Here is a 16,545-nt window from a genome sequence, read left to right as displayed (position 1 = left end):
CATTGATCAACATCATCATTCATGTCACGACTCTGTCTCAGATGTCAAATCATTCGGTATCTGTTTTTGATGGGTCAAACCCTTCATGATTCCCTACTCCTTGGACTTTGTATTTATTGATCCAGATCAATCATTACTTGTCCTATTGATGGATTGCTGTACATGCGGAGACTCGACACCCTTCATTGGATGCCGATTTCCTTTCTCCACTACAGGGGGAGTCAACCACAGGTTAAGCATCCGTGGTGGATGCTTAACAAGTTGTGTTTTCTTACCCCGCTTCTTCCAGAGGACAAGTTGCATCTCTTGTCCTTCTACTTCTCTTCATTCAGGTTGAGAATAGGACTCGAACTTATACTGCCTGGTTGGGTGTTTAATGCGATTAGCTTGCACATCAAGTTTCCTCTCTATTTTTCTTATCAGAATCATAGAAGCAATCCCACTCCTTCCTCCAGCAAGGGAGGAAGGAGATGCAGGAAACAAGGCAGGAATGTCTCGTATCTTTGCCTTAATGCCTCAGACTCTTTATATTCTTCACTGTGTTTTTCAGATGAGTTATGATTCCTCATTTATTTAAATAGGCCAGAGGTCTGACTTTTGATCTTGCAGTTCTTATACGCCGATCAATGTGTCAGAGGTAGTGCACTTCTCCTCACTTTGTCGACCAGGAGGAATTGCCCAGGTGGGCTGAACTCCAGTCAGTTATGGAAACTCGCTCAGATTCCTCCCTCCAACTAGTGAGTTTTCCTATTGTAAAGGACTGTGCGTTTGTATGTTGTGTAGGAACAAATCACAATTTTTTAAAGTAAATTATATTTTTCCTAGCTATACAAACCTGAGGTCCTTTATGCTAATTGCCCACCTCATGCCATCCCTCAGTCTGAAACATGGGCCCATAAAAAAAAAAAAAAAAAAAAAAAAAAAAAAAAAAAAAACAAAAAAAAGAAAATATTGGGAGTGTTTACATCTGGGCAGGCAGGTCTCCCCACTTATCGGGTGGTAGTTATGGCCTAACCACCTTGTTCAAGAATTTAACGGCTGTATTACAGCTACGCCACAAAGTAATTCCTATTGTAAAGGACCTCAGGTTTGTATAGTTAAGAGAAATACAATTTACTTTCAAAAATTGTGATTTATTCACTCAGTATTGAAAATATATTTGATTTCACATTTTCATTACTAACAATTAGTTTCATAAAAACAAAAGAGAGATGGCATAATTTTTGCTGTTGGGAAGTTATAAACAATATGTGGCACTGCTGTCATGGCCGCTTAACAAACTAATGGCAATTGATTCAAAATCAAACCAATCCATGGGAGTCTTAATTAATTACCCTTTTTTCATGTACGTATGTATATTTTATGTTAATTCTCAATTTCTTTTATTTGCAATGGAAATGCCATAACTATTAAGTGGGTATGACTGTAAACCTGTATACTTTAAAGAAAATAGAACTACAGTAATACGTACCCCGAACTTATGCGAGGTTAGGTTCCAGACTCCCTTGCGCAAGGGGAGGTTTCGCATAAGTTTGGCATGATCTCTAAAAATGTTAATAAATGCTTGCCTCTAGAGTTTGAACACTAAATATGACCATAATCATGCTCCCAAAGTATTAAGGTAACTTTTAAATGAAATTAAGTTACTGTAACTGCATTTAAAAGTTAGCTTAATACATTACCCTTAAAAAAGAAATAGTAATTGGTTGACAAAAAAAATAGTTACCCCTAATTCATAGGATGCCCTTTTCTTTTTCCCTCAGAGTAAAAGTTTTCTTTGGGTCACTAGATAAACTTCATAAGTCAGTCATAACGAAGGTACACAATTCAATAAAAAAAAGAAAATGTATGGAGAGAGAGAGAGAGAGAGAGAGAGAATATTTTTAAAAATATAAATAGCATACACAAAATCTCCAGACTGATTTTACACTTAAAAGCATGAAAACTTATACCAATTGTAGTATAGTACATACTCCAGAAATTAACCCTTAATGGAGAGATTGATCCTCAGGAGTAGTAATAACAGGTATGGGGTAGTGGATGGATTGATCCTGTAGTTAAACAGTATTACGCGCCATCGATTTGTAAAGAATCGGGCGGGAAAGAGGGCCCAATACTTTTATAACCCATAAATTCACTTAAGGCAACTTTTATACTGACTTAAGATCACGAGTGTGGGCGTCTCAGGACTTCAGTAGTGCTTATGACTAGAAGGGGGTTATGTTCTGCGTCTCTCTCTCTCTCTCACGTGATGTGTTTTTGTAAGTTTGCTCATAAATATACCAAGGGGTTACTGTTGTTTTTTGTTCTTGTCTTCTACAATAGTATGTCGGTTGTAAATGTAATTTTACAAAGAAAGTTGCAAAGAAATATTAGAAAAAACATAAAAGTTAAAAAAAAAAAAGTGAATATTCGTTCTTGGTAAATTTACATAAATATTTTTCAACAAATATGATAAGAATTTGTTACTGCTTTTATTTCCTATCTGTTTTGAGGTTTGAGCAGTAATTATAATTTTACAAAATAACATAAATTTATTTATTAGAAAAAACATATAAGTTGGTAAAATTTACAATAGTCTTGTAAAAGAAGCTCCACAAGGGGTTGTAAATAGTCATTTTCAACTTATTGTGAGAGGTAGGGAAACTATTTTGGAATTTTTTCTTTCACCATGTACATTTGCATATCTTCCTCTTTCCATTGATATGTTTTTTTTTTTCTAAAACCCGGCCTGAGGAGCTGCATGTCTATATATTTACCCATCCAGTAAGGGTTAAACAAAGTTTCCGAAGGGATATCATCTTTGAAAAGTGCAGTAACTTTGTGAATGGGTATTACATCTTGTAAAAGTATGTATATGCCCTAACTGGTAGGTGCTGTAATTACCTTTGTATTATATTTATGCATGTACAAAAATAAAAATAATATATTTTTAATAAAGATTTTATATAGAAAAGCTTTAAAACTTAAAAATTTACATAAATTAAGCATATATACTTTTGCAAGGTTTTGCAGCGTTTCTGGATGATTCGCAAATGTTCACGCTATTGTGAAGAACTCGTGTATGATAATTAGTTAGGTTCCAATGAAAAGTTCGCGGTATTGTGAATTCGCGCAAATTCAATCGCCTAAGTTCGGGGTATTGTTGTATCGTCACATCGTGCATGTAATGAAGTTTCCAGCTGTTCAGAATTTCCATTCAGCACAACCCAGAATAGCAATACAGGGGCCTACCACACCATAGCCTCATTTCCAGGATTGATGTCACAATGTCTTCCAGCATAGAAGATAAGACCTATTAGCCAAGCTTTGTTAAACAGATACTATGTCCTTTTCATCTCCATTTCCTTCCCTCTCTCAGATGCAGGAGACTAAGCAAATACCATGGGAAGAGCCACTCCTTATCTCATGTTATTACCTACTCAGTGACTAGTTGGTATTTATTCAAGAGTTGAACAGTCTAAATTGGCCCAGACTTTTAGTTATGAAAAATTTGGAATTCATTCCAGTTAGCCAAAAAAAATTTTAAATGGAACTCTTAAATTTACCAAACAGTCAGTGAATTAATAATTGAAAATCTAATTTAACCAGAACATTGAATGCATCTTTAAGTTAGTTTCTTCTGTAACTGAATCTGTTGTAGTATATTATGTTTTTTAAGATGACACTGGGCCCTGGGTGGTTTGGTAGTTTTTCATTTGCACAGATAATGTAATTTAACCAAATTATCTTTTTCAGAACGCAGACAAACTATGCTTTTCAGTGCAACCAAAGATAACAAGACAAATGAACTAGCTAGGTTGGCACTGAACACAGAGCCATTGGAAGTGGATGTAGATTCTGATAAACTTCAGGCAACAGTAGAAGGCCTGGAACAAGGTAAGAATAACAGTTTAAGTAGTACTTTGTATCCGTACATTGAAAAGCTTAGTCTTGTATTTTGCTATAAGTATTCATATGCAAGCAAGTTTCACTCATGCCTGATTAGGAAATAATGTTCCATGGGTGCAGAAGGACTTCAGTATTCTGCTATGGTACCGGGTCACTGACAAGAAAAATGGAGATTTTGAAAAGTTCCAATCATAGAACATTACAATTCACGACTGGAGCACAGTTGGAAGATCGTTTTATGAAAGGAATAGACAAAGAGAGATGGTGTCAAGAGGCTGGAAAAAATACAGATAACAAAAATTGAAATTGGTTGGATGTGAGATGAGAAGGGATTAGGAGAAGTTGGTCCAAAAAGGGGTAAGTTATGGAAGTACATAACTGGATGAAAAGATGTTGGGGGGCCCAGAATAATGGTGGGCCCCTACCCTCCAAAGGCCTTGGGGGCAACAACTAGACAGTTGTAAAGCTTTTTGAATCCCTTGTCACTTGCTTTGCAGCTCCTTTTACCAATCTCTGCCTGACCTATTTGTCTAAAAACAAGAACTTTACGTAGGTCCTTAGTTGGAGCTTAGATGAGACTGGAATTGGTGAGAGCTTTTTATATGTATGAATGTACACAGAAGTTGCCTTATACAGTATATATGAGGTCTGCATATAGTTTGTTATTATCTGCAGGGTTGGCCTTCATGGTAAATTCTGGAACACTGTGACGGAATCAAAGCTAAGCAAGTTGAATACCAAGATTTCCCCACTTTTACTTAAATGGTACTGGCTAATAATATTCCCCCCAGCCACACTCCTCTTTACGTTACTATTCAAGTACAGGACGGTTGGTTCTGCAAAGAAAACAAACAAAACTTTCAAAATCCATGTACTCACCTTATACCAAGAAATTCAGGGCGAGACACTGTGCTGTCTACTGGATTCAGTCGTTGAGACACTACAACCGCTGATTATCATACACCAAAAACCAAATAAGCACCAAAACCATACAGCGACTCAAAACAACACAACAAATTACTGCACAAACAAACACCTACGACGCCAAGACTTCACACAGCTCAACAAACACCACAATCCTAACACAAACAAACACCAATCAACATTGAGACCACACAACTCAAAACACAACAAATCAATAACACAAACAAACACTAATCAACATCAAAAGTTCACAACAACTCTCAAACACAACGATCCACAAATAAAATGCAACAGAAACTCACAAGCTCAACAACCTTCAGACAGACACAAGCACAACAAACTCAATCACTCAATATCAAAACAATCCAGAAAACATACAGCAGCAACTCGCTACCTCTGACCAGACTGTCCCAAAAACTGCCAAATATAGACTCCTTACTTCTAACTCCCTCAAGGCTCCACGACCAAGTCTACAGGCAAACCCCCCTGATCCCAACTCCTTGACGAGGTGGGGGGCTTAGGGATCCACTGCAGAGAGAGTATGCCCCTTTACGCCTACTCTTTCTGCTGTGAATTCAACTGAACATTGGGACCTTTAACTCCTTTACTCCTCCTCCTTATAAATTTTCCCCTTTCCCTTCTTCTTCTTTCGTTGACGACCCTGGCATGGTTTTGGACTATTGAATTGACAGCTCTTTTAACTTGATGGAGGGTGGAGTTGGATGGCATGCCTCTCCACCCGTAAAACTAGAGTACCTGACGTGGTTGAGCGAGGGGAAATTTTTAAGTCAAGCCATGCCCACAGTGCTGGGTCCGATCTCATGGGACTGACGACCCTTAAGGCACTGTGGGTATGGCGTATATCCAGGTGAGGGACCCAGGGCAGTTACCAGTGTGTGTAACGGCATTGGTCTCCCCCGGTTGGGCCTCCTTGGTGAGAGGGACCTCATCCTGGATGAAATTTTTTTAATACTATATATGGAGAATAAAATTAACCTCACAATGACTTATGGCATGGCAATGGACTGTTCTCAGGATAACTCAAATAATGAAAATCAGAGTGGTATTAAGACATTATTACCATACAATAAACCCAAAAGAAATAGATATCGCCAGGACCCAACCTTGATTCACTTTGATTCTCTCTTTGGGGAGTCAAACTGGTCAAGGTTTTTGAACTTAGAAGCTGACAAAGATATATCTTTATTAAATTAGAAAATTACCTATTGAATCGATGCCCATCGCAAGAGATGAGCATAAGACAAATTAAAAAAAGGGAATGGTTGGTTGAAACAACAACCAAAAACCAATCGGAAAATTATCAATGTTTAAAAAATATCGATAACATAAATATAAAAGTTACAAGGCATGATACAATGAACAGTGTGCAAGGCACAGTAGTAGTACCAAATCTTGAGGATGAAACATTAGATAGATTAATACTTTTAGATTCATTAAAGAAAAGGTACAATAATGTTGAAGACTGCGAAGTATATGAGGTCCCAAGCAGGAAAGACAAAAGTCAAACTATCAAAATAGCCAAGATAAAGTTCAGTGGCCAGACCTTACCCTAAAAATTTAAAATGCTAGGATTAAATAGGGAACTAAGACCTTATGTTCCTAAACCTATGCAATGCAAGAACTGTTGCAAATATGGTCATACAGCAATTAAGTGCAGGAATATTTATAGATGTGCCTTTTGCAGCTCGCAGGACCATAAAACACGCTGGGACTGTGGCCAACCCAAATGCGTAAATTGTGGATAGAACATCATGCCAGATCTAAATTGTGTGCGTTCTATATCTACAATACAGAACTTAAATTACTACAAGAACGAACTGGAATGACGATAAGAGAAGCAAAGTTAGAACTGAAAGTGAGAGGATTAAATGACCCAGCTAAGAAATTTAGGTATGCAGACACCTCAAAGTCAAGCAATACCAGAACTGAGACAAATGATAATAATAGAAATAAAGAAATACCACCACAAAAAATACAAGATGAAAAGAACTCTTCAAACATACATAATATTACGACTGTGGAAAATCGATTTAGCTCTTTATCGGAAATTGAAATAGATAATGACATAGAGGAAAACAAAGAAGAATTAAAATCACAAGAATGTGAAAAAAAAACAGATAATACTACTCGAAAGAGGCAACTGGATAAGACCCCACCTAATTCCACCAAACAAGTCTGTAAAAAGATAAATAACCCACCAATCTCGCCGAAAGCTAAAGTTCAGAAACAAAACACTAATATTCCACTGTCTCCCATAGTAACAATAGTACCTCTAGGAACCGAATCACAAAAACTCAGATGAAATGGAAACCAAAATACAGGTCACTACAGTGAAAACGAAGAAATTCACTCACCAATTATAGGCGCCACAGGAAAAAACAAGGAAAAACAACAAACTGAGAAACATGAAGATACATGCGGCTGCAGTAAATGCTTTATAGCAATGTGCCACAAAAATAAGACTATAACTAAAGACAGCCTAACCAACACCATAAGAAATTTCATGAGGAATAGGAGTAAGGAAAAAACAAACATCAAATCTCATGAAGAAGGTTGTATGTGTATTGAACACTTAGAATATTACAAAGAGAAACACATCAGTGTTGTAGATAATATTGTAAAGAAATCAAAATTGAAAAATCAAATCAAGATAGTAAAAAAGTAACGGTTAACGAAAGTAAGATTCAAACTACAACAAAAAATGAATCAAGACCTACAAAAATACAAATTAACTTATAAAAAATTTCAAGAAAATATCAGCTTTAATAATCTAGGGTAATTTGACCACATATATTACACCATTCAATCGTTATATAATTCAATGGAATATAAATGGATTATTAACGAGAATGATTATATGTATACAACACATAGGAAAACGTGTTCCAAAAATAGGTAAATATCTATTAGCTACAACATCACAGGAAAATGAAAATAATTTAGGAACAGCAATATATGTCCATAATAAAATTATATACAACAAATTAGATATAGATTACACTGAATTGCAAATTTCAGCAATAACAGTGAAAATAGAAAATAATGTGTTTGATAAAATTAACTTATACAATCAGCCTAATAAAAAGTATGATTTAAACAAATTACAGAAAATAATAAAAGAGTTTAAGAATCCAATATTAATTGTAGGAGATTTCAATGCGCATAACTCAATATGGGACTATAACAACATTACTCCAGATAAAGATGGAGCAAAAATAGAAAACTTAATGAACGCTAATAATCTTTGTTGTCTGAATGACAGTGAAGTACATATTATTCCAGAACCCATGGAACATTTTCCACAGTAGATGTCACCCTTTGTTCAACAAATATAGTTGACAGACTAGATTGGAATATATGTGATGACTCCTACTCAAGTGACCATTTTCCCATAATAATATCCTTATTAAATAATGAACCAAAACCATATTCTCCACATTACAACATGCAAAAAGCAGATTGGGACATTTTTTACTTTCATACCGATAAAATACCGCCCTATGATTATTTGAGAAATCACAATGAGACGAACGATTTCATTGTGTCCTTCATTAAAAAGGCAGCAGACAAAGCTATTCCTCATTCAAAACCCCATAATAAAAAAAACTTAAAGTCCCCTGGTGGTCAGATGATCTAACTGAATTAGTACGAGAAAAACACTCTCTAGGAAGAAGGTTAGATACTCTAAACAGAAGATTCAATAAAGTTAATAAATCAAAACCATTCACAGAAGAAAATATATTAAAAATTACAATTTTACATTAGAAATAGATGTATTAAAACCTTTATACAATAAAATATCAGCCAAATTTAGAAAAGAAGTAATAAAAGGTAAAAAATAATATCTTGGAGGTCCTATGTGTCAGAAATAACAAGCGAACATCCATTCAAAAAGTATGGGAAAAATTCAGAAAATAAATGGAACAAACATTAGACCACCCAGACAAGCTATATTAGATAATGGAAATAAAATTTTAGATCCCTTCGAAATAAGTAACATACTTGGTTTGCAAAGTTTTGCCAAAATAAGTAGTGACGAAAATCTAGACAAACATTTTTTAAAAAAGTAAAAAACAAAGCAGAGTCTATTATACTTAATTTTGAGACAAAGGAAGATATATATATAAAAAGTTCAATATGGAAGAGTTAGAATATGCTCTCTTGAACAGTAATAAATCTGCCCCTGGAGGAGATGATGTTTGCTTTGAGATGATTTGCCACCTAGCACCTTTGGCAAAATCATACTTATTAAAATTTTAAAAAACAATCATTTATGGCTCCAAAACTTGTTTCCAGACAAATGGCGAAATGCAATAATAATTCCTATACCCAAACCAGGAAAAGATGCTAGTAATGTGAATAATTATAGACCTATCTCACTAACAAGTTGTATATGCAGTTATTGAGAAAATGGTTAATGCACGACTTACATGGCACATTCGTGAAAATAAAAAATTTTAAGTCCTACACAGTTTGGTTCACAACGTAATAGGTCTACATTAGATTCTCTGTGTAGTTTGGAAGACCATATACGTAGAGGATTTGAAAGGAAAACAAATTACAATAGCTGTCTTTTTTGACATTCAAAAGGCATACGACACTACTTGGAGGTATGCAATATTAAAATCTTTACATAATAATAAACATCGCGGCCATCTTCCTAAATTTATTAAAAACTTCATGACTGACCGCACTTTTCAGGTGAGAATAGATAATGTTTTTTCCAAATATTTCCACTTGAAAATGGAGTACCACAAGGTTAGCGTCCTTAGTGGTACTTTGTTCACATTGGCAATTAACAACATCAGTAACATGCTACCGGTTGGAATTAAGAGTAATTTGTATATGGATGATTTTGCAATATATTACACAGCATCACGCATAAAACATGCAGAAAGAATTATTAATAAAACTATAATAAAATAGATGAATGGGCCTCATCAGTAGGATTTAGATTTTCCATAGAAAAAACCCAAGCGGTCATTTTTTTATAAAAGTAAAATTTGGAAAAAAGGTGAAGAAGCAGAATTAAAAATGAGAAACCATAATATACCAATTAGCCAAACTGCAAAAATTTTTAGGTTTAATATTTGATGCACACCTCAACTGGAAAGCCCATATAACTTACATAAAATCGAAATGCAAAAGAGCATTAAACCTAATTAAAAAACTTTCTCACACAAATTGGGGAGCTGATAGACATACTCTTACTATACTTTATAAAGCAACAGTGCTATCAATTATTGATTATGGAAGTGAAATATACGGGTCAGCTTCAGACAAGCAGCACTAAAAATATTAGACCCAATTCACAACGAAGGCCTAAGAATATGCACAGGAGCATTTAGATCCTCACCAGTCTCCTCTGTACAAGTTGAATGTGGCGAACTGCCACTATCCCTCCATAGAGAATTCATAACCTTGAAAAGTGCATTAAGAATCAAGGCAAGTGATTCACCAACTAAAAGTCTATTTGAGTTAAGGGATGTCTTTATAAACAATCATTCACCACCTTTCCCAATTAGAGCTAATAGACTGTTTGAGTCATTAAATATATATACAAGTACCTCCAATAGTAAAGTTACCACCCCATTGGACTATGATTAAAGTAAAGACTTGCACTCGCTTGAAATATTTATCAAAAAGTTCCGTATATACCCCAGAACACCATAAACAAAAAACCATAGAACATATAAGACAGAAAAGTTCACATTATGCAATATATACCGACGGGTCCAAGTCGCAACATGGCGTAGGATATGCAGCTATATCGCAGAACAAAACATATCAATTTTCTCTACCCAATCATGCCTCAGTCTTCACAGCAGAGTTGTGTGCAATTAAAGTAGCTATCAAAATTATAAAGCAAACTTCAATTAATAATTTTGTGATTTTTTAGTGACTGGAGAAGTGCCATAGAAGCTCTTCAGAATTACAATCCAAAAATTAATTTTGTACAGCAAATTCAATTTGAACTCCACAAATTATATAAAAATGGCAAAAATATTGAAATATGTTGGATACCTGCTCATGTGGGGATAAGAGGAAATGAAGAGTCTGATAAAGCAGCTAAAGAAGCAGTCCAAATGATAAAAGCAAATGTAAACATCCCCACCAGTGATTATATAAGATATATAAAAACAATAATTGTAAATAAATGGCAAAACGTATGGGCTGAAGAGCCTGAAAATAATAAATTAAAACAAATAAAACAGGATGTTAACAAATGGAGTTCAGCATATCAAAGAGAGAGACATGCTCAAGTAATCCTGACACGCCTCCGTATAGGCCACACTCGTCTGACACACGGGCACCTGATGAGCAACCCACGCGACCCTGCTCCAGAGTGTTCAGAGTGCAAGGAGTTGGTAACAGTCAGACATGTCTTGTGCGAGTGTCCAAAGTATGACCAGCAGAGACTGTCAACTTTTGGAAATAAAACAATAAAAGAAATTTTGACAGAATCTTTTACATTTTCAGTAGTTCCAATTTTGACTTTTCTGAGGAACTGCAATTTAATTGATAAAATATAAGTTTTTTTTAGTGAATTTTAAAACAAAATTTCAAAAATTTAAAACTTAATTCCGAATTTTAATATACCGTTTTAGTATGTATGTAAGGGAACATGAGTAAATGTATTTATTGTGTGTTTTGTTGTTCTAGTATTGAAAGCGTTCGCCTTTGTGCATTTTTTTTTTTATTTATCCTGAATGACCAATTTGGTCCCAGTTCTGGCCTAAGGGCTAGACCTGGCATTTTATCTAATCCTTCGGGCCAGCCCTAGGAGAGCTGAAAATCAGCTCAGTGGTCTGGTAAAACTACTTTTATAATAATAATAATACAGGCAAACCCAACTGCCAGCCAACAAGCAATTCACTCATTAACTACCCATACGCCATCCACGCTCTCTCTCTCTCTCTCTCTCTCTCTCTCTCTCTCTCTCTCTCTCTCTCTCTCTCTCTCTCTCTCTCTCTCTCTCTCTCTCTAAACGGAAAACCACTGACACAAGCCTTCCCCATACTATCTTCATAACAACAAACATAAAACACGACAAGGCAAGTACACAAAGCATCCAAACCCTTCTTAGTGCCTCCAACAAACAAACAACCTTACGAGACGACCAAAACCACCAGCCTCTCTCTCTCTCTCTCTCTCTCTCTCTCTCTCTCTCTCTCTCTCTCTCTCTCTCTCTCTCTCACAAGCGACACTTGAGAGTCAAATGCAACCACTACATCACTCCTTCATAACACATCTATCTGGGCTATCTGGGGACTGTCTGTATATTATTGGTAAATTATGGCTATTGTTTATTATTGGTAGTTGTACCTGTCATTGCATATAAAAGCTTGAGGAAAACTGCAAAAAGGTTTAGTCTTATGACCCTTTTGAATTGCTTCTGTTTTTGGGGGAGTTGCATTAATAAGTCATCCCTCAACACCCCACATACACCATCCCAATGTTACCAGTCATTTAAATTAATCATTTATTTATTTATTTATTTTATGGATGACTTTATTGTAATATAAAAGGATGAAATGTAACAGAAGTCATTTGATGTACTATAGGTGTTACAAGGGCTAGTACAGGCAGTCCCCAGATATCGACGGTTTTGGTTAATGGTGATCCAGTTTTATGGCACTTTCTAGCCCCCATAAAATCGGAGATTTATGGCATTATAACGAGTTGAGTTTCATTTATCGCCGCCATAAAGTGCCGAGAATAGTGTTTATGTCGCCATAACATACCTAACACGGACACTATTAACCAAAATTCTCTGCCATAAGTGCCATAAATCACCGAGTTTCGGTTAAGGTCAGGATCACCCCAAAACACAAAAATATTAATTTAAGTAAAAGTATTTTACTTAGCAACCTAATATTACCAGGGTATAATTATATTATCATTACCAACTTTATGTTAGCTTAAGAACGCAATGTGTGTGTCTGTTGTCCGTCCGTCAGTCTGTCTTTTTGTCCGTTGCCATAAGTACATTGCGGTCTTATTTTTTTAATCTAGACTCACCTGCTTTTGCATGTACATACTCAAATGTCATACAAACAACATGTAGTTTAGTTTTTCCTAAATTCTCAAGCAGATCAAGATATAGATAGTTAAATAGATCGATAGCTTTGATGTCATGCCAATATCCCCTTTTTTTCAATAAAATTCTCTCTAGCGATATTATTTATCATTCCATAAAAAAATGAGTAATCGTACTTCAAAGTTTTCAGTAATATGCTTGAACTCTTTAGTGTACAACATACTATGGTTATTGACTTATGATTAGTATAATTTTCACATATGACATTCCAAACACATATATCGATATTAGACTCAATTATTCTTTGTTTAATGTAATGTTTAATAGAAATTATCACTATTTACTTCTTGCTTTGGTATCTTGTTGAATGTTGATAGTGTCAGTGTATGTTTCTCTCTCTCTTTTATGCCTTTTTATCTGCCTTTTAGCCTCCCTGCTGGGGTGTCATGACAAAGTCAATTAATTGAAAAGGGGTTTTGTTTTACCAACAGGGGCCACCTTCCCTCTTCTCATTGACATTGCTTACCAAAGAATTTCCTGTATTGGTGTTTGGTCACGTTTGGCTGTTGGTACTTCTCACAGCCTTGGCTGAGTGGAGGGATGTACACATGCCAGATATCACTAGATTTTAAGGCATAAAACCAAACTAAAATACCAAAAGTACAGGCAGAAATGAACTGTAGGTATTTCGGACCGCGTGAGGTTTATTTTCGCGCTCGGCCCTTAAAATTAATTACACCCATGTCCCTTTAAAGTCACGTGTGACACGAAAAAAGCCGCGGAATGTTTAAATGAACTTCGTACTGTGTTTTTGGATAGGTATAGGATATGGATCCATAAAAAACTCAAATTCGATTTTTAAAAAAATAATGGCTTCCCAGATGGTGACCCTGGCCTTAATGGCGGTTTTCGATTATCAGCACCCCGCATAGAACTGAACCCCCCCTGCTGATAACCAGGGACTGTGTGCTAAATTATTTTTAAATTGCAGCAATTACAGTATTTGATAAGTGTCAACATGATTTTCTAAGGGGACACACACACACACACACACACACACACACACACACACACACACACACACACACACACACACACACACACTAATTTTCAGTGAGATAGAAAGTATACAAAGTTTTCATATTGTGATTATTTTTGCAATACTTTATTTGTTATTGAACTTTTATTATTTGAACAGTTTACATTTGCAGATTTACAGTACAGTGCTCCCAACTCAAAAAAAATAATAATAATAATAATAAAAGAAAAAAAAGTGGCTGTACCACTCACTTGACTCAGATTGCTGTAAGAGTGAAATGGAAGAGAGAGGTGTAAAAATCAATGTACAGTATGCCAAGTCTAATGGTGACCAGAACAGAAGTGAAGTAAAAAATAATTTGGGAAGTGGTTGTTGTATGCTGTAGGAGAGATGTGTCTTAAACAAACACACCCACTTGCTAAAATAAGTAACAAGTTTGAACAGTGGGGATCAGATTAATTAAGGCTTGTGAAGTCAAGTAATTTTGTGCAGTTTTGTCAATTTTTTTTTTTTTTCATTTCAGCTTACCTTGTGTGTCCAGCTGATAAAAGGTTCGTGGTTCTATATACGTTTTTGAAAAAGAACCGAAAGAAGAAAGTGATGGTGTTCTTTAGTTCCTGCATGGCAGTGAAGTTTTATTATGAACTACTGAATTACATTGATGTTCCAGTTTTATATATCCATGTAAGTAAAACAGAATTTGATGATATTTAGTATGTTGTAATAGGAATTTAATTGGAGCTTGTCATGACTTCCTTTTTCATTAGAATTTTATTGTCTCTTAAGAGCATGTAAACTGTTAATTTCATAAAATACTATATATACCTCTCTCTCTCTCTCTCTCTCTCTCTCTCTCTCGTCTCTCCTCTCTCTCTCTACTCTTCTCTCTCTCTCTCTCTCTCTCTCTCTCTCTCCAATGAATTCTAGTTTCAATTTGGAACATAGGTAGTTTTTTTATAAAGTTCTAATAGACATTTTGATCCTGCACTAATTTCAGAATTATTTTAGATATATATATATTTATATTATATATATATATATATATATATATATATATATATATATATATATGTATATATATATATATATACAGTACCCACTCAAAAAAACTGTCGTGGTAGCGATTTCGTAAGAAAAAAACATGTTGCGGAAAAGAAAATATTACTTAAAAATCAATGGTTAGTAATAAAAAAAAAAAAAATAGGTTAACACTCACCAACTCCTAGCCTAATATTTAATAGGCATTCCCCGACGTTTCCGAACTTCTTTAAGCCTATTGGGGACGGAATCTGCAAGTTTTTGCAGGAGCTTCTCGTCAAGGTTGTCCCAGATACGTTTCAACTCTGTCTCTAACTTTTCAGTTTGTTGTCGTGTCAACGTCCTGTAATTTTCTTTTCATAATCGCCCGAAAGATTTTCAATAGGCGAAATATCTGGGGAATTACCTGGCCAGTCTTGTATAAAATCAATTCCACAGGCCTTGAACCAATTAATATTTTGTTTCGCAGTATGCGAAGGGGCTCCGTCCTGCTGAAAAATACTTGTTTTACTGAGCTCAAAAGATTCCTCCAAATTCTCGTTCAACAGTGTGTAATACGAGTCCTTATTAACAGTATTGTTATACAGAGGTAATATTACTAAATTACCTTTACCACCATAACCAAAACAACCCCATACCATTACATAAGAAGGGAATTTCACACACGTGGCAAGGTACTTGGGGTCCAGCGGGTCTGATGTCGACTTTCGCCACACACACTTTCCCTTATTGTCCGAAACAAAAAAAACTTGCTTCGTCACTCCATAGCACTTGACGCCATTTTGCCAGAGCCCAGTCTTTGTAAGAACGTGCAAAATTTAGTCGAGTCTTCTTTTGTTTAGTGGTTATCAGCGGCTTCTTACGCGCCTTCACTTTTGAATATTTCAAGTCCTTGCTCAAGCGCCGCTGTATGGTCCTAACAGAAGCTCCTGCCACTATATCTGGATTTGCAACCTTAAGTTCTCTGGCAGTAAGGGTCGGATTGACTTCAATATCCCTGCCCAGCACTCTTAAACCCCTGTTACTAATGATACGTGGCCTCCCAGAACTAGTAGAAGCACGAGGTACTTCCTGGTCTCCATTGTCGCGGTATTTTTTCAAAATGCGCTGCACAGTTCGCTGGTTTACACCAATTTTCTTACTAATTTCGCCAGTTTTATAACCTTCACTGTGTAACTGCACAACTCGTACACGATTTTCAAATGAGGTATACCCTGTAGACATAGTACACTAGCGTACACACACACTTTCACAAGAAAATTCTGGAAGCGTGATCCAAAAAATCAGGCAGGTCACGATCGATGTCTACTGTTCATAAATCACTTAAGAACACTGACCGATAACTTTCGGTTACTTTTTCCCACGCTGTGAGTGAGACAAATGACTCAGTTGTGTTGCCAATTAGTCAGTTTCTCCCAGCCGATTTTTTCCCCATAGATATGGGGGTCGCCTTATTCGCGGCAAAAAAACTGTCGCGTTTTGAAACGCGACAATTATTTTGACGTGCAGTGTATATATATATATGTATATGTATAGGTATCTAATAAAAGGAGCCCATAAAAACACCAAAATGTAGAGAGAAAAGTACTAT

The 16,545-nt window shown here is 35.6% G+C and overlaps 1 protein-coding gene across 1 annotated transcript in view; it reads left to right on the top strand.

Moving 5' to 3' along the window:
- The window catches only part of LOC135215281 (ATP-dependent RNA helicase DDX18-like), a 97,992-nt gene that overhangs the window by 47,876 nt on the left and 33,571 nt on the right, over window positions 1-16,545 (top strand). The window contains exons 5-6 of the mRNA XM_064249826.1: window positions 3,739-3,879; window positions 14,440-14,600. Coding sequence (XP_064105896.1) covers window positions 3,739-3,879; window positions 14,440-14,600 — 302 coding nt within the window. The remainder of the gene's footprint in view (window positions 1-3,738; window positions 3,880-14,439; window positions 14,601-16,545) is intronic.

Source organism: Macrobrachium nipponense, chromosome 5 (assembly GCF_015104395.2).
Source record: "Macrobrachium nipponense isolate FS-2020 chromosome 5, ASM1510439v2, whole genome shotgun sequence".
Taxonomy (NCBI): Eukaryota; Metazoa; Arthropoda; class Malacostraca; order Decapoda; family Palaemonidae; genus Macrobrachium; species Macrobrachium nipponense.
The sequence above is the reverse complement of the archived record's forward strand: the minus strand, read 5'-3'. Positions and strand labels throughout refer to the sequence as shown.